This window comes from Periophthalmus magnuspinnatus, chromosome 13, assembly GCF_009829125.3.
Source record: "Periophthalmus magnuspinnatus isolate fPerMag1 chromosome 13, fPerMag1.2.pri, whole genome shotgun sequence".
NCBI classification, from domain to species: Eukaryota; Metazoa; Chordata; class Actinopteri; order Gobiiformes; family Gobiidae; genus Periophthalmus; species Periophthalmus magnuspinnatus.
In genome coordinates, this window is record NC_047138.1 from 2511341 (window position 1) to 2526247 (window position 14907).

At 37.3% G+C, this 14907-nt stretch overlaps 1 protein-coding gene across 3 annotated transcripts; it reads right to left on the reverse strand.

Moving 5' to 3' along the window:
• Positions 1–669: 669 nt before the first annotated feature.
• LOC117380185 (tubulin-specific chaperone cofactor E-like protein) lies at positions 670–14779 on the reverse strand. 3 transcript variants are annotated; one of them, XM_055226112.1, is made up of 11 exons: positions 12613–12680; positions 12480–12543; positions 11398–11556; positions 11126–11265; positions 10578–10759; positions 9925–10181; positions 7908–8034; positions 7257–7373; positions 7054–7165; positions 5249–5451; positions 670–1423 (listed from the first exon to the last, which is right to left on the reverse strand). In XM_055226112.1, the coding sequence occupies exons 3-11, from the start codon at positions 11537–11539 to the stop codon at positions 1390–1392; spliced, it is 1314 nt and encodes a 437-aa protein (XP_055082087.1). In that variant the 5' UTR covers positions 11540–11556; positions 12480–12543; positions 12613–12680; the 3' UTR covers positions 670–1389. The 3 variants fall into 3 exon arrangements, with proteins under 3 accessions (XP_055082087.1, XP_055082088.1, XP_055082089.1); XM_055226113.1 differs by lacking the exon at positions 12613–12680 and adding an exon at positions 14700–14779 and having other exon boundaries at positions 676–1423; XM_055226114.1 differs by having other exon boundaries at positions 676–1423; positions 12609–12627.
• Between the last annotated feature and the right edge of the window lie 128 nt (positions 14780–14907).

Consider the following 14907-nt stretch of genomic DNA (forward strand, 5'->3'; position numbering starts at 1 on the left):
AACGGACGTAAACATGAGAGTAACCGTCGTTCATTGATAAAAAAAAATAAAATTAAATTAAAAAATTAAAAATAAATAAAAAATGCTGCATTATTATGGTAAGTAGATAAAGATTGATTCATGGGTCTTGAATGAGAAAAAAATGGAATAATAAAAATATAAAAGTAAACAGGATGTGTAACGATTAAATAAAGACAATAAATACAATAAAAAAACAACTAAGAAACTAACAAAATAAATAAATAAAGACTGCATGTGCCATCACCATACAATCAGATGAAAACCACCAAGGGAAAATGTGTTTTTTCTCTCTAATATAATCAGAGCAAACTGCAAAAAATGCTTACAATATAAAATCATTAATTCATATAGGCAAACTCAACTTTTTCTGTTCTGTGGTGCGTTTTCACTCTTCAAATAACCTCCTTAGGACCTTGTTTTCTACTTTTCCACAATAAGTCATTTATGTTAAAGTACTCGACATACAAAAGGCTATGAGTCATAACGTCAATCTGTCTGCAATATAATCATCTCCATGAAACAAAACATCTAAGCCCCCGAAGTGTGTCTAAATAGACCATTGTTCTAAGCCACCACAGTGATATTCCATAATGCAAAAGATGTAGAAACGCTGGACCCAGATTTTACATGGAAGACACTCATTGAATAGTGTATGTATTCATTTATTATCTCGTCTCATACTCTCAAAACAGACAATTCAGTTACACGTGATGGGATATGACATGTTATTGAGTGGATTGATTAGCTTAGGTTCTAGTGAGTGGTGCTAGAAAATGACCAAAGTTATAACCATTTGTGCACTCAGACAAGACATTATAGGCAAGCGAGGCAATTAAGTTATAGTGGCAGGTAATTGCTATTGATTTTACATGGTGCTTTTAAACAGAATGTGCTTTGGGCAAGGTATATGAGATATGAGTGAGATTTCAGCAATAATAAATAATAACAAGACATTTCTCTCTCTGTACAATGCCACAACAATTTTAAAATCAATACTGTAAAACATCTAATCGGTTGTTTTGATATTTAGTCACTGCCCTTTTAGTACCATCAATGTGTTTGCATGAAATCATGAAAGCTGTGCTCTTTCAGAATACTCTCATTGGGATTTTACGCTAAATTTCAAGCTTTATGATTAGTAAACAAGTAAATTAGACAATACAAAAAGCAGCAACCTCACTTCAAATATGTCACTTTCATAAATCTAACGCAACTTTCCCAAAACACGAAGCACAAAGGAAAAAATTAAACTTAAGAAACGACGTGCATATTCTGTCACACAGTCTCTACACTGACACATGAGACATTTTCACTCGTAACACGTCTTCAGCAGATTAGACGACACTGGTCCGGACTCCAGACAGGCTGTTATTGGCTGGTTGGTTGTTGTGACTGCTTCATGCTACAATAAAAACAACAGTGATATAATGCAGACAAATGTGTCACACTTTTATAATACCATACTTTCAAGTAACCAAGTGTGCACTAATATTTGAACTCTGTAGTGCCCGTATATTAAACTGTAATAAATATGTTATTCAAGTATTTCAGTAGTGATACAATAGGTCTGATAAATAGATGGTAGTTATAAAGACTATTATGGACAAACATGATCTAACTCAATCAGAAAATGTTCTAAAACTGATTTTTGTACATAGTAATTTTCATTTTTATTATATTTGATTATAACTTAAAAATAAGACATTTGCAAAGCTGCGTTTATCTCTTTAAAATAAATTAACGTCTTAACCTCTTTCATGATTCAATTTTTGTTCATATAGCACATTTAAATACAACTTAAGCTACTGCAAAGTGCTTCTCACAAAGTCAGCAAAAACATAAAATACGACACACTGGCAAAGAGATCAAATAAAACAATAAAACAATAAAACACCGAGATATCCCGTCGAGCTGGAACCAAACTCCAGGGAGAAGAGGTGGGTTTTTCAGTCTGGTGTTAAACTGCGCTACAGACTGAGGCACTAAACCCACACTTCTCATCTTTGGTTTCCCGCTAGCCCTCATTATAGCGTATTTAACCAAGATAAAAGTGAAAACCGTAACATCTCATATCCAGCGCTTTTCTGTTAATACAAATCAACGCTCAGACATGTTTTCCCACCCACTCCACTTGTATTCGTGAGCCTCTGTCACGCTCTGTTTGAGGGACACGTACATTTAACCAATCACAATGCCGTCTTTGAGCTTTCAGAAGAAGCACGCGGTTTAAGTTACTTCTTAAAATCCAATAAAATGCGCAAAAGTTAAAGTACATGAATTGCGAAAAGCCATGAAACCGGGAGATGAATACTTTGACGACCATCTCATTCTTCCCTTTCTTAATTGCACCTTAAAAACATCCACTTAGACCTAACTCTGATTTTACTTAATCCCAAATATCGATGCTCTCTCATTTTCCAAATCTTACTATCCTTGCATTTTCTATGATTATTTATAAAGTTTTACAGCTTTAACATAACGCCCCGTCCTACATTTAACACACAGTAATACAAAAAATACCTTTGCATATGCGGCTGAAAACAAAAGATACAGTACACAGTCTAAAGACAGCCCAGTGATTTCCAAGTAGGACTGTGAATATTTAATTTTGTGGACTGACCTATTGGCTGTTAGTTTCCATCGTGGTAAGACAGTTAAAAACCTTCTCCTCGTTTCTGTGCTAATCGAGGAAAGTCTGGTGCCGTACATTAAAACTAAACCAGACGGATGCTTTTCCGACATTAAAATGCGATAAACTAATGTGGTCCTACGGTTTTAAAGCTGCACTGTGTAACATTTCTGCAGGACAATCCCCCATCTCTTTGTTTGCATGGATGTGTTATTAATCTGCAGAGAAGGTTCATGTGTTTATCTCCACGGGGACAAACAGAAGACGCAGCCAAGCCAAGTTACAGGGCAGATCTGTGGAGTTGAGTTGAATTGAACTGTGGAGCATTAACATCTCCATGGAAACAAGTAGGTAACAGGCCCATTGCGTCCGAAAAATTACACAGAGCAGCTTTAACATTTGCGCAGGTGAAGCAGCTCAGTAAAAAAAACATATTTGCGAATTATTTTTTCAGTAGTTTGCCATTTTATAGAAATATTTAAATCATACGGAATAAATAATAATACTGCAAATTTATCCCATAAAAGCAACGCATTTTCTGTGAGAAACTGAAAAAAACAAACAGCTACTAGCACATCATTAACAGGCGAAGTAGCAGACGATGAATGGAAACCTGCACTTGCGTGTACATTACAGAGAGATTGTCTTTCAGTCTCCCGCGGCGTGTGCGGTTTGTTTGGGCGTTTGCGTCACCGTTTCTCAGTTCAGGTGGAGTTATGCAGCAGGTGGCAGTGCGCAGTAGCAGGAGAGAGGCCAGTAGGGGGCAGCGAGCACAGAACAGCCGCTGCGAGGGCAAGTGTGAAATAATGCATTGTACTTCTCTGCGGATGAGACTAGTGCAACACAGTCCGGTGGATTATTCTACAGTCAGAGAGCCTTATGAGTTTATAGAGACCTCAGATATTATAACGCACCTGTTTATCTTTATTTCCTCTCAAATCTATGTGGGATTGTTTTGTTTTATGTCGTTTTTTACAGGGGTGGGAAGTACTCACTTACATTTACTTGAGTTGTACGTCGTAGATTTCTGACTTTACTTTTACTTCTACTTGAGTCATATTTTCTCTGAAATAACAGTACTCTTACTTGTTTTGTGTGTCCCAATTACATTAACTCAAATAAAAATTTTAAATACATTTTACGTCAAAACTGTCTATAATTATTCAAATAGAAGTTTCTCTAAATACAGTTGAAACCAGACCTTTACAAACACTATATGAAAAGACACATACACTTTTTATTCTCACTGTCTGACATGAAATAAAACTAAACGTGACCCGTTTTAGGTTAATTATGATCAACAAAATTATATCTATTTGTGTTAAATGCCAGAATCATGAGAGAGGAATTCAAAGTCAGATGTTTACATACTTAAAACTGTATGATTTGTGTCAACTCTTTTGGATATTTCTTTCCACAAACTTCTCACAATAGTTGGCAGGAATTCTGGCCCCTTCCTCCAAAACAGAACTGGTGTAACTGAGCCAAGTTTGTGCCCGTCTTGCTCACAAATGCTTTTTCAGGTCTGACCATACATTTTCAAAAGGATTGAGATCAGGGCTTTGTGTTGACCGCTCCAAAACTTTGACTTTGTTATCCTTAAGCCACTTTGTCACCAGTTTGGCCGTATGTTTCAGGTCATTATCCATTTGAAGACTCATTTATTCTCAAGCTTTAACTTCCTGGCCGATGTCTCGAGATGTTGCTTCAGTATTTCCACATAACGTTCTTTCCTCATGATGCATCTATTTTGTAAAGTGCACCAGTCCCTCCTGCAGCAAAACAACCCCACGACATGATGCAGCCACCCCCGTGTTTCACAGTCGGGATGGTGTTCTTAGGCTTGCAAGCTTCCCCATTTTTTCCTTCAAACGTATCAAAGCAAATTATGGCCAAACTGTTCCACTTTAGTTTCGTCAGACCACAGGACATGTCTATAATCTAGCTTTTTAATTAATTTTTTTTTGGAGTAATGGCTTCTTTCTGGCAGAGTGGCCTTTCAGTACAGTCCTCGTTTCACTGTGGCTTCAGCAGCATCTTCACAAGCTCTTTTACTTTGGTTCTTGCGTTTTCTCTCATTATTCTGGCATTTAAACAAATAGAAATTATTTAGTTAATCCTAACTGACCTAAAACAGGAAAAGTTTAGTTTTATTTCATGTCAGACAGTGAGAAAAAAAAAGCGTATGTGTCTTTTTAACTAGCGTATGTTTCAACTGCACCTTTTCACTCTTATTTTCGTGATTATGTGGGTCATTATTACTTTTTACTTGTTCTTGAGTAATATTATTTTAAATTAACATTACTCTTACTCTCTAAAATGTAAACCCTCTTGCCTCTGCATATGCAACTGTATGCGCCAACTACAAAGCAGAAAATTCACCAAGCTATTTGTGTTTTCGCTGTGGTCCAACTTTAGCCGGTGTCCATAAATCAATCTAAGCCTAAACACTGTCCAGACTGCGTTTCCAGGCAGTGTCTTTGTCAATTATACACTCATCCAAAAATAGCCCACTGCTGCCAGTTTAACCTTATCAGTAAATGTGACTATATTCCAGTAGGTTTTATTTTGGGTCAGTCAAAAAAAACCTAAGTTTACTTCTTTTTGGGCACCACCAGGATCTCGCCTCCGTCCTGGATGCTGTAGGAGTGGAGGGCCCGTGTGTTGTACTTCATCTCCTCTGGACCAAAGGCGCTGTTCTTGTCGATGTAGTAAAGTCTCATGCTGTTTGCAGAGAGTTGTACCACTGTGGTCAGCTGCTTCTTCAATTCTGCCACTGTCTGGTCCAAACGGATGTTCACCTGTGAGAAAAATATTGTGTTATTTAAATGAAAATAACTTAAGACTCTCAGACAAAGGGCAGGGACATACATAACTCTATGGAAGAAATATCTAAAACTATGTTCCACAGATGTTGAATCCACCGTCATTATTTGTTATTATTATTCTGGCTCCACAAAAATGTCCTATATTTATCTTATAGCTTAAACATAAACTGATCAATGTTTATGTTTGATGTGCACAGACCTTAAGATCCTCAATTTCCAAACGTAGTTGCTTTTGAGTAGAAAATACTGTATCTTTTCATGTTATTAAAATATAAAATATGTAGTTTATCCATATATCCATTTTCTTGCACTTATCCGGGGCTGGGTCACGGGGGCAGCAGTCTAAGCAGGGACTCCCAGACTTCCTTCACCCCAGACTCTTCCTTCAGCTCCTCTGGTGGGACCCCAAGGTGACGTAGTCTGTCCAGGGTGTTCTGGGTCTTCCCCGGTCCTTGAGGCTCATGGGAGTTTGCCACAGTCCACATGTGTTTTGTGGATTTGGAGAAGGCATTCGACCGTGTCTCTCGTGGTGTCCTTTGGGGGGGCGCTCTGGGAGTATGGGGTCCGGGGCCCTTTGCTAAGAGCCGTCTGGTCCCTGTATGACTGGAGCAGGAGCTGTGTTCTCTGCAGTGAGTCAGACGTGTTCCCGCTGCATGTTGGACTCAGGGTTGCCCTTTGTCACTGGTTCTGTTCACTGTTTTTATGGACAGAATTTCTAGGTGCAGCCAGGGGTCGGAGGGGGTCCGGTTCAGGGGTCGGAGGGGGTCCGGTTCAGGGGTCGGAGGGGGTCTGGTTCGGGAACCACAGGGTCTCATCTCTGCTGTTTGCAGATGATGTTGTCCTGATGCTTCTTCGAGCCAGGACCTGCAGCTCTGGAGGGTTTGAGTGTAAAGTGTCTGGGATGAGAATCAGCTCCTCCAAATCCAAGGCCATGGAAAAAGTGGCTTCCTCTCCGGGTGGTGAGTCTCTGCCTCAAGTGGAGGAGTCTCAGGGTCTTGTTCATGAGTGAGAGAAGGATGGATTGTGAGATTGACAGGCGGATCGGTGCAGCGTCTGCAGTGATGCGGTCGCTGTATCAGTCTGTTGTGGTGAAGAAGAATCGAAAGGCCAAGATCTCGATTTACCGTCAATCAATGTTCCTACTCTCACATATCGCCATTATAAATAGTCTAGCATAATGTAATTTGAGATTTTTTCCCTTTGTACTACAATATGTCAACTATTGAAAAGCCTGTTTTTTAATTAAATAATGCCATTTCTTTTTTTATTACTTGCCAACAATGGTAACAGAGGCAACATCTACTATAAACAATTACTACAGTGTTTGTTGTGATCTTTGCACTGAAAATCGTTTCACAACTTGGTTTTAAACTTTAAAGACCTCTGTTTAGGATTTTATTTTCAACATTACACTGACATATATAATAAAGAGTCACCTAAGTTAACACACATATGTAACTATAATGAAGTTCAAAATCTCACAGCAAATAAAAATATACTGTAGTATTTTCAAACTTTTGGCAGCTGCTGTAAATAAAAAGTATGTTTTCATTTGTCCTCGTTTGCTAACCCCACCTGCTCCACCTTCTCGTCACAGTGCACCTCCACCTGAGCACGATAGCGGGGTCGAAGGTCAACCTCAACGAGCGGCTCCAGCTTCCCGTACTTAGTGACCAGACAATGGTATCTACAGAGAGAGCACGCGCTTCGATGACAGAACGCCAAACAAACTATGAACTATATTTAACACCGGTCCAGCCTGGACACCGGGCTCGTACCTGCAGGGCAGCTCCTCCTCAGGACAGTCCACGTAGTAACGAATGAAGAACCTCTCTGCGTCCTCTCGCTCGCTGTCACTGACCACACTGCCGTTTAGTGTGGAAATACCAGGCAACCTAAAGTGGACAACCAACTATCATTAACCTGGCTTCACTATTGTGCCAAAAACTTGGAATATACAGCATATATTTTTGTAATTATGAGTCATTAATCAGATGACAATACTTTTCAGCTGGGAAGTTCATTGTACTTCTGTTCACTCATGTTTGTATCCAACAGTTCTACATAAATAACAATGTAAGGAGAGAAAGAAAATGCAATCATAGCCACTTTTTGTTCATAATCGTCTTTTCTACTTGCAGTGTTTTTGTATGTTAACTCTATTCAAAGTATTCCCAATATCCTAAATAGTTTAAATAGTTCAGTAGTTTAGCTATTTATCTTGATTTTTTATTTCTATTCTCTTCTTATTCTTAAACTTTGCGTGGAATTGCCCCACTGTGGGACAGATAAAGAGTCTTATATCATCTTATCTTTTACTCTTTGTCCAAACGAAACCGGCAGTGACCAAGAGACTTAACAGGAAATTTCCCAAATCTATGATCTAAACGATTATGTCTAAACAAAACGTTACTGAAAGTTTGACTCACTGTGCAATCATAAGGCTACGTCGCTCTGCGTTGGTGTACGTTTGTAATAAAGGAATTCCCTGCAGCCGAACCTCCTCCAGCTTTGGGAAGAAATTGAGTTTTTCTATGTCCTCCCATCGATTTAGACCTGAAAAGATGTAAGAGTTACTTTCACACTATCTTTGTTTACATCCCAAATCTGATTATTATCTGATTTCCGGACCTTTAAGATGATTTAAATTGCATGTAAGACGCAAAATTTGATGTGATTAGAATGAAATTAGATCATTTTGCTGTTTACATATAATTTTAATGTCTTATAACTCCAGAAACCTGATAATAAAACATCAAAAATAACCAAAACAACTGGCACTAGGTAACTTTTTCTGTAACTTATTAATTTCCATGGAGTATATGACCCCAGAGGGCAGAGTCACAGGTCAGATCTGTGGTGAGGCAATCCAGCTCTTTGTAAGAACGCATGATTTTCAAGATTTTTTAGCAATAAAAACACCTACAACTGAATAAAAAAGATAGATAAGTTAAATGCCATACTGTGAAATACTCTAGCACGTAATGGACCCTGCACTCGAAAACTTACCTAGTGCGGGGCTGTCAAACGTGAAAGAAGAAGGCGTAAATCTTCAGAAGTATAATCTACACAGTGATGCTATTTATATTGATCAGTGCATCTCCACATATGACAGTTTGCATGTCTGCTCCTGCCTCAGCGTTAAAAATAGACGCCCGCGGATGCAGCACAGTGAGTACAAAGACGCTAAACTCTTTATATGCAAACTCCTGTCAATGTGTGGTATGGGATATGACTAAAATAGCAAAACATCTAAACCTCTAATGGCGTCATAATCTTTCTGTATAACTGCAAATAAGACCTAGCAAATCTATGTTTTTATAGATTAAACAGTTACATTATAGACATTATAAAGACTATACTGCACTTAAATGAAGATATAAATAACAGGATGTGATGTTTATTTTGTTAAATTGCTTGAATCTTACATCATTTCTTCTGTCTTATAGTGTACAGTCTTTGGCATAAGTCGACACACATTTATTTAAGAATGTGACATAAAACATTAGTGTTTTTTGACTCCCTGTGAACGATTGTGCTTGTGTCGCTCTATCGTTTTAATCTGTGACACTCGTGGATCATTATATTATATCGTGCTCATTTTAAATTGCAATATTAATCTAAAATTACTTAATAAAAGAAACAAACACGCTGGCTTCGACGTTAGAAAACTGCGGTGAACAATGGGAACTGACGTCGCCGTAAACGTCATCACAACAAAGACGAAGCTGTGGGTAAATTGTACCAAAATGACTATGCAGTGCTGCTGAATCCTACGTGTATCGCTGGTTAACAGAACAAAGTCAGTAGAGAGAAATGGGCGTATGTTTCAGCAAAATGATAGAAAGAAAATGAATGATTAAAGACTGTCAAAAAATGGTGAGAGGAAACAACTATAACAGCTCTGAAAAAAGTCCATTTTGCTTTAAGGAAGTAAAATCTTCACATTGGAGGGTCCGTCACCTGCTTATCTCATGAAAATGTTATTGCTTTGTTCCGCCTTAAATAACATTAAAGTATAAACTAATACATTTTTCATTTATTTATCTCCAGGAATTATAATTATTGTCAAGAAATACTTAGTTAGGTGAAGTTAGCTGCTTGGGACCATGGAGTCTACTAAGTTTGACTCCATTTTTTAGAACTTTCCAGACAAAACAACAACATCTCTATGGAATATAAAAGGTTTTGGACCCAAAACCTGCATAGTGCACATTTAACACGTTCACCACAGAGATAAGGATTGTGTTCTCACATATTAAAGTTTTCAGTTAAACCGGTGGAGATTTTGTTCAGGTTGTTCCCCAGTTCTTTTGTTTTGTTAATGTTTTGGCTAATGTAGACGTTTGGCACGCTTGAAGACAAACACGGCAGATTTTTTGAATAACGTTTTTTGTCATTTAATTCCAAGCTCAGTTAATAAACATGATGGTTCACATTTCTGACCTGAGTTGTGCAGGTTGATGCTGCGTAGATTTGGGAAAAGCCGCTGGAGAATCTCTTTGTTGTCCTGAATTGAGGCTAAGTTGTTGTTGGCCATGACCAGAGTGTCCAGGCTGGGGAACATGGAGCCAATCTTACGGACTTCGGCCCAGTCGTGGAGGCTGTTGTCGGTGATGTGGAGCAGGCGCAAAGAGGGGCAGGGGGCGCGGGGGGCGTGCACACGGCTGTACTCGTTAAGGCACAAGAACAACTCCTCCAGGCTGCACAAACATGAGGGACAAGAGATGGGATAAGTCTGGGCAAAATGTATTTCATAAATGTATTTTCATAAAGGGACAGATACATTTAAATCTGTTGAACCTGAATTATCTTAAAGGACACAGTTTAAATTTGACCAACTCAAGCTGTTAAGAGTAAAAAGTACTCTTACTGCTTTGTAAATATATACAAAAAGCCCAACTACTTCTAAGTATTTTACTTCATTATTTCACTCTCACACTTATCCTACGTGGCCAGGATGAACTATCAGTGGTCACAAATTAATTTTGCATGTAACATTTTTGGTCAGATTATTTGTTATTGAGTTATTGTTTAATCATAGTTGTGTAATCACTTTTAACTTGGATTATTTATGATCTACATAATGTGAGGCTTACTCGGGCAGCTCCTGTGTGAGCTGCAGCACAGTGTCCCAGGACACCCGGGTGTTGTTGAGCACGAGCCGCCGGACTCCTGCGAAGGCCTCGACGCACTGAGGGTCCAGAGAGACTCCAACCAAAGGGTTGGAGCTCAAGTTCAGGAAGTCCAAGTTGGGAATGTTGGATACTATTTTACTGATCTAGGGACAAATAGTGATATTATTATTAGACATTCTTCATTACATCATTTATGGTGGTAAAGAAAATAAAAGATGACAAGTCTTGCTCGTTGTAAATATGACTGAGACTGAAATATGAACTGAACTGACAGGAGTCCCATTAATTCAAGAACATGTTTGTAGAGGTTTAAATGCAGGTACAACAAGATTTGTCTAGGTTATAAAAAGACATTTTGTTCTTTAGAGGCATTCTTTTACTTGAAAATTACAGTTTTTGCCATTTCATAATTGTGTCAACACACAATTCCGATTTCGATTGGATTACAATATAATGCGCAGGTCTAATATCTTCAAACTACACACTGCACTTCACGCCGATATGTGCACCTCATGCCAGTTCTGCAGATTGTTGTGAGACAAGTCCAGCTCCATCACATGAGCACAGAAAGCAGCGATCTCTGTTTGGTCTCCGGCTCGACTGATGCCACAGCTGTTTAACACCAGCACGCTCGGCAAGTTAAGGCGATCTGCAGAATCAGAAAATAACAAATATTTACTTCATAAGAAACAAGAGCTTTTGTAAATTAAATGTGCACTATAAAACTTTTCTGGAAGTCTCCATGCTTGTCTTAAGACACTGGGCACATTAAGTGAATCACCTTTCATAGGAGATCCTTGAGGCGTGGCTATCATGACCACTCCCATCCCGGGACCTCTGCGATAGGGAAAATTCTCAGGGCTGTACTTTTCTATGATCACCTCCACAAAAGAGCGGCCCTCTAGGTCTTCTGGTGACTCCATGGTTCTGCCCCTAAACTCTGCAGTTAAGATTAAAAACATGTTCAAAAGAGTAAAATCTGAATCTCCCAACAATTTCTAATCCGAGTCACTGGATCAATACCTTTCGCTATATCATCAACATGGAACTATCAGGAGCTAAAATGCATGGAGTCAAAACAAAAACTATCTCATTATGGAGTAAAACATTATTGGAACTGGACAATCTTAAATAAGCAAGACTGTGTATATATGTATGTATATATATGTATATAGATGTGTAAGTGTATATGTAAATATATAAAAGTATAGTATGTATAGTAATGTATAGGGGTACAGGAATACATATATAATGTGCACGCATATATATGTTTTATGGAATAGGTGAGTGTATAAGTATGTACGCATATTGGAAGTATGTATTTTGTTATGTATTTTGTAAGTGTACGTGCGCATACACACAGACAAATATGCAATGTTTTGATCTTGTACATGTGGAGCCCAGGGAGGGGGGTGGGATATCACCATGAGCTCGGGATGATTTTTTATTTTTTTTTGGGGGGGGGGGGTTATCGTGTTTTTGTTGTTCTGTTGTTGTTATTATGTAAACAATAAAAATTTGATCACAAAAAAGATGTTACTAGACTTGTAGATTATTTACAGGGTACCACTTTAATGACTGCATCTTAATTAGCTTAAATAAAGATTTATTTTTGAACAAATACATCAGGGTTTATTGTCAGGACTTAGCTAGTTAAGTAGTTATTAAGCCTGAACCTTCTTAATAAACTACTTACTACTCAAATGAATTAAGTCTAATTTAATAAGTAGTTACTAGAGTGTGTTACTATTCACTGTTGCAGAATTGATTGATAATAGATATTTAACAATGTAAAAAGCAACTACAAAGCCGCGTCTATAAGGAGTAAATTGTGCAATGCATTGACAGAAACAAGTGCCTTACCTAAAGAGGCCGTTCTTTAACCACAGTGACCACTTAATGTATCCTGTTTCTTTTCAAATGGGCCCTGAAATAAAAAAGTTGCATGGTTTATTTAGTTTCAAATCTGTAGTTTGCAGTTTCAGCACTTACTTACTCCAGATTGACGGGTGATTTTCTGTCCTGAAAAAGACGAGAGCAGACGGGTTAAACTTTGCCTTGAACCGGAACATGAGTTTCGTTATTTATTAACTAAACTCTGCATAAAATGATGAGTCAGGTCACTATGGCGGGCTGTACTTTAGTTTGCACATAGGTCTGTCACGATAAATACTGGACTGACTTATCGTTCAACATACGACAGATAGAACCACTATTTTTGAGGGACTATATTTATCATGGTTACTTTTTCTTTGTACCAGTGAGAAGGTTTTTGTTATTTTGCAGTAATACGAGTTAGATATTACAAACTAACTAGTAAGTGTTTCATTCCGCTGTTTATTTATTGCAGCTTATGTTTTCTTAATGATATTGTAAAGTTTTTATATTTTTTAGATTTTGTGGGAAATTCTGCTTAAGAGGCATGAAGTAGTTCAAATATTAAAGAATTTCAAATATTGTACATAATAAGAAACAGTGTGTTACATTAGAGTCTATTTTTAGTTTATTTTAAGTTTATTTTTAAATTATTTTAAGCTATTATCTATTATCTTGTTATTGCATGTTACCTTTTTCCTTCTATTCTTGAACTGTGCGGTGCAATACTGGAATTTCCCCACTGTGGGACTAATAAAGGCATATCTTATCTTATATTATCATTTATCATCTATATTTTCTTCAGCAATATATTGTACTTCAAAATGTTATATCGTGACAGGTCTATTTGCTCATATAGTTAACATTTAGGTGGACATGTCACAATAACAAATGTGCAAAGAAGAAAATATGGATCATAAATGACGATATTGAAACAAATTTATGCTACTAAAACATTAGCCCTAAACCAGGATAATTCTCCAAAATTTGTTCTAAATGTAACAATAAAAGCTGTAATAATCAGTAAAGTAATTAGTCTCAATAATGAGTCATAAAAGTTATTTATTCAGCCTTCTTCAGCTCAAATCTCATCATAGTACAGAAAAATCAAAAAGTTCCCCACTAGTACCACAAAAAGTGCCCAGGATAAATACTGACCCCCAAAAATGATTGTTCCATCTGTCAGTAACCGAGCAATAAGTCGATAAGTTGTAACTATTGTGACAGGCCTGCATTTGGGTTCATTCAATCATAATGTTAGCAAAAAGGTACGAGTCGACTAACTGCCACTTTAAGAGGGTTATGAAAGTGATCTGACCTGTGCTGCAGTTGTCATTGACATTATCGCTGACGGCACAGTAATTCAACAACAGCACATAGGGTAAATTAGGCCAAACTGCAAAGACCTGGATTCATAACAGTGTTTTGGAAGGTGACTATAGCTGAAATTAATACAACAGAATATTCGTAGCTGATATTGTTACGTTCACACTAGTCTTTCATTAACAAAGAGGTCTATTACAGCAAATACAGTAATTCAGGGGAAAAAACAAACAAAAAAGCGTATTAATGTGGTATCACAGTTTGTCATTTTAGGTATTATTAAATATGAATAACTGAATAACTAGGAAGTAAATGAAATCCAATATCGATCCATGTTCTTGCAAATGTTTTTAAGAAGCATTGTGTTTTTTTGTAGACTATGCACACTGGCCCATATGACTAAAATAAACAATTTGTGAAATGGACAAAATGTTCAACCAAGTGTTTTAACAAAGAAAAAGAAATAAAACAGTTAATATGTCATTATTTTGGATAAATGTCATAATCGGCACACAGGACAGTCCCTGAACAGTCCTGACCTTTATTCACTGTTTAATACAAATATTTACTGATTAAAACACACAGAAACATCACAACATCCAGAGCTACAACCCTTACACTAAAAAGGCAAAGGTATTATCATCAGACAGTCCCAATTTAACACCAAAATAAGTAAAATCTGTACAGCTGTTGTCTTTATAAAGATAATCATCAGAGGTCCGACCCTGATCCAGCATCAGTGAATCTGACATAACATCATCTCGAGACAAAACGACTATCATCACTAAAAACAGCCAAATAAATGTCCTATTAATGCGGATAAATCTGATATAAAGATAGAAAACGCCCCATACGTGTAACATCCACTGCTGTCCACATACACACCTTAAATATCGACTTTATTTTCTTGTTGTTGATGAAAACAAGTCAGCTTCATTTTGATCTCTCACATCCAGGAAGTGACGTCACGTAGTACCGGAAGTTGAATTGTTAAAAGATTTAATTTATTTAATATGGAAGTTAATAACAAAAATAAAAAATAAAAATAACGATATCTTATGGAGAAATTACATGATATTTTTATATTATGAGT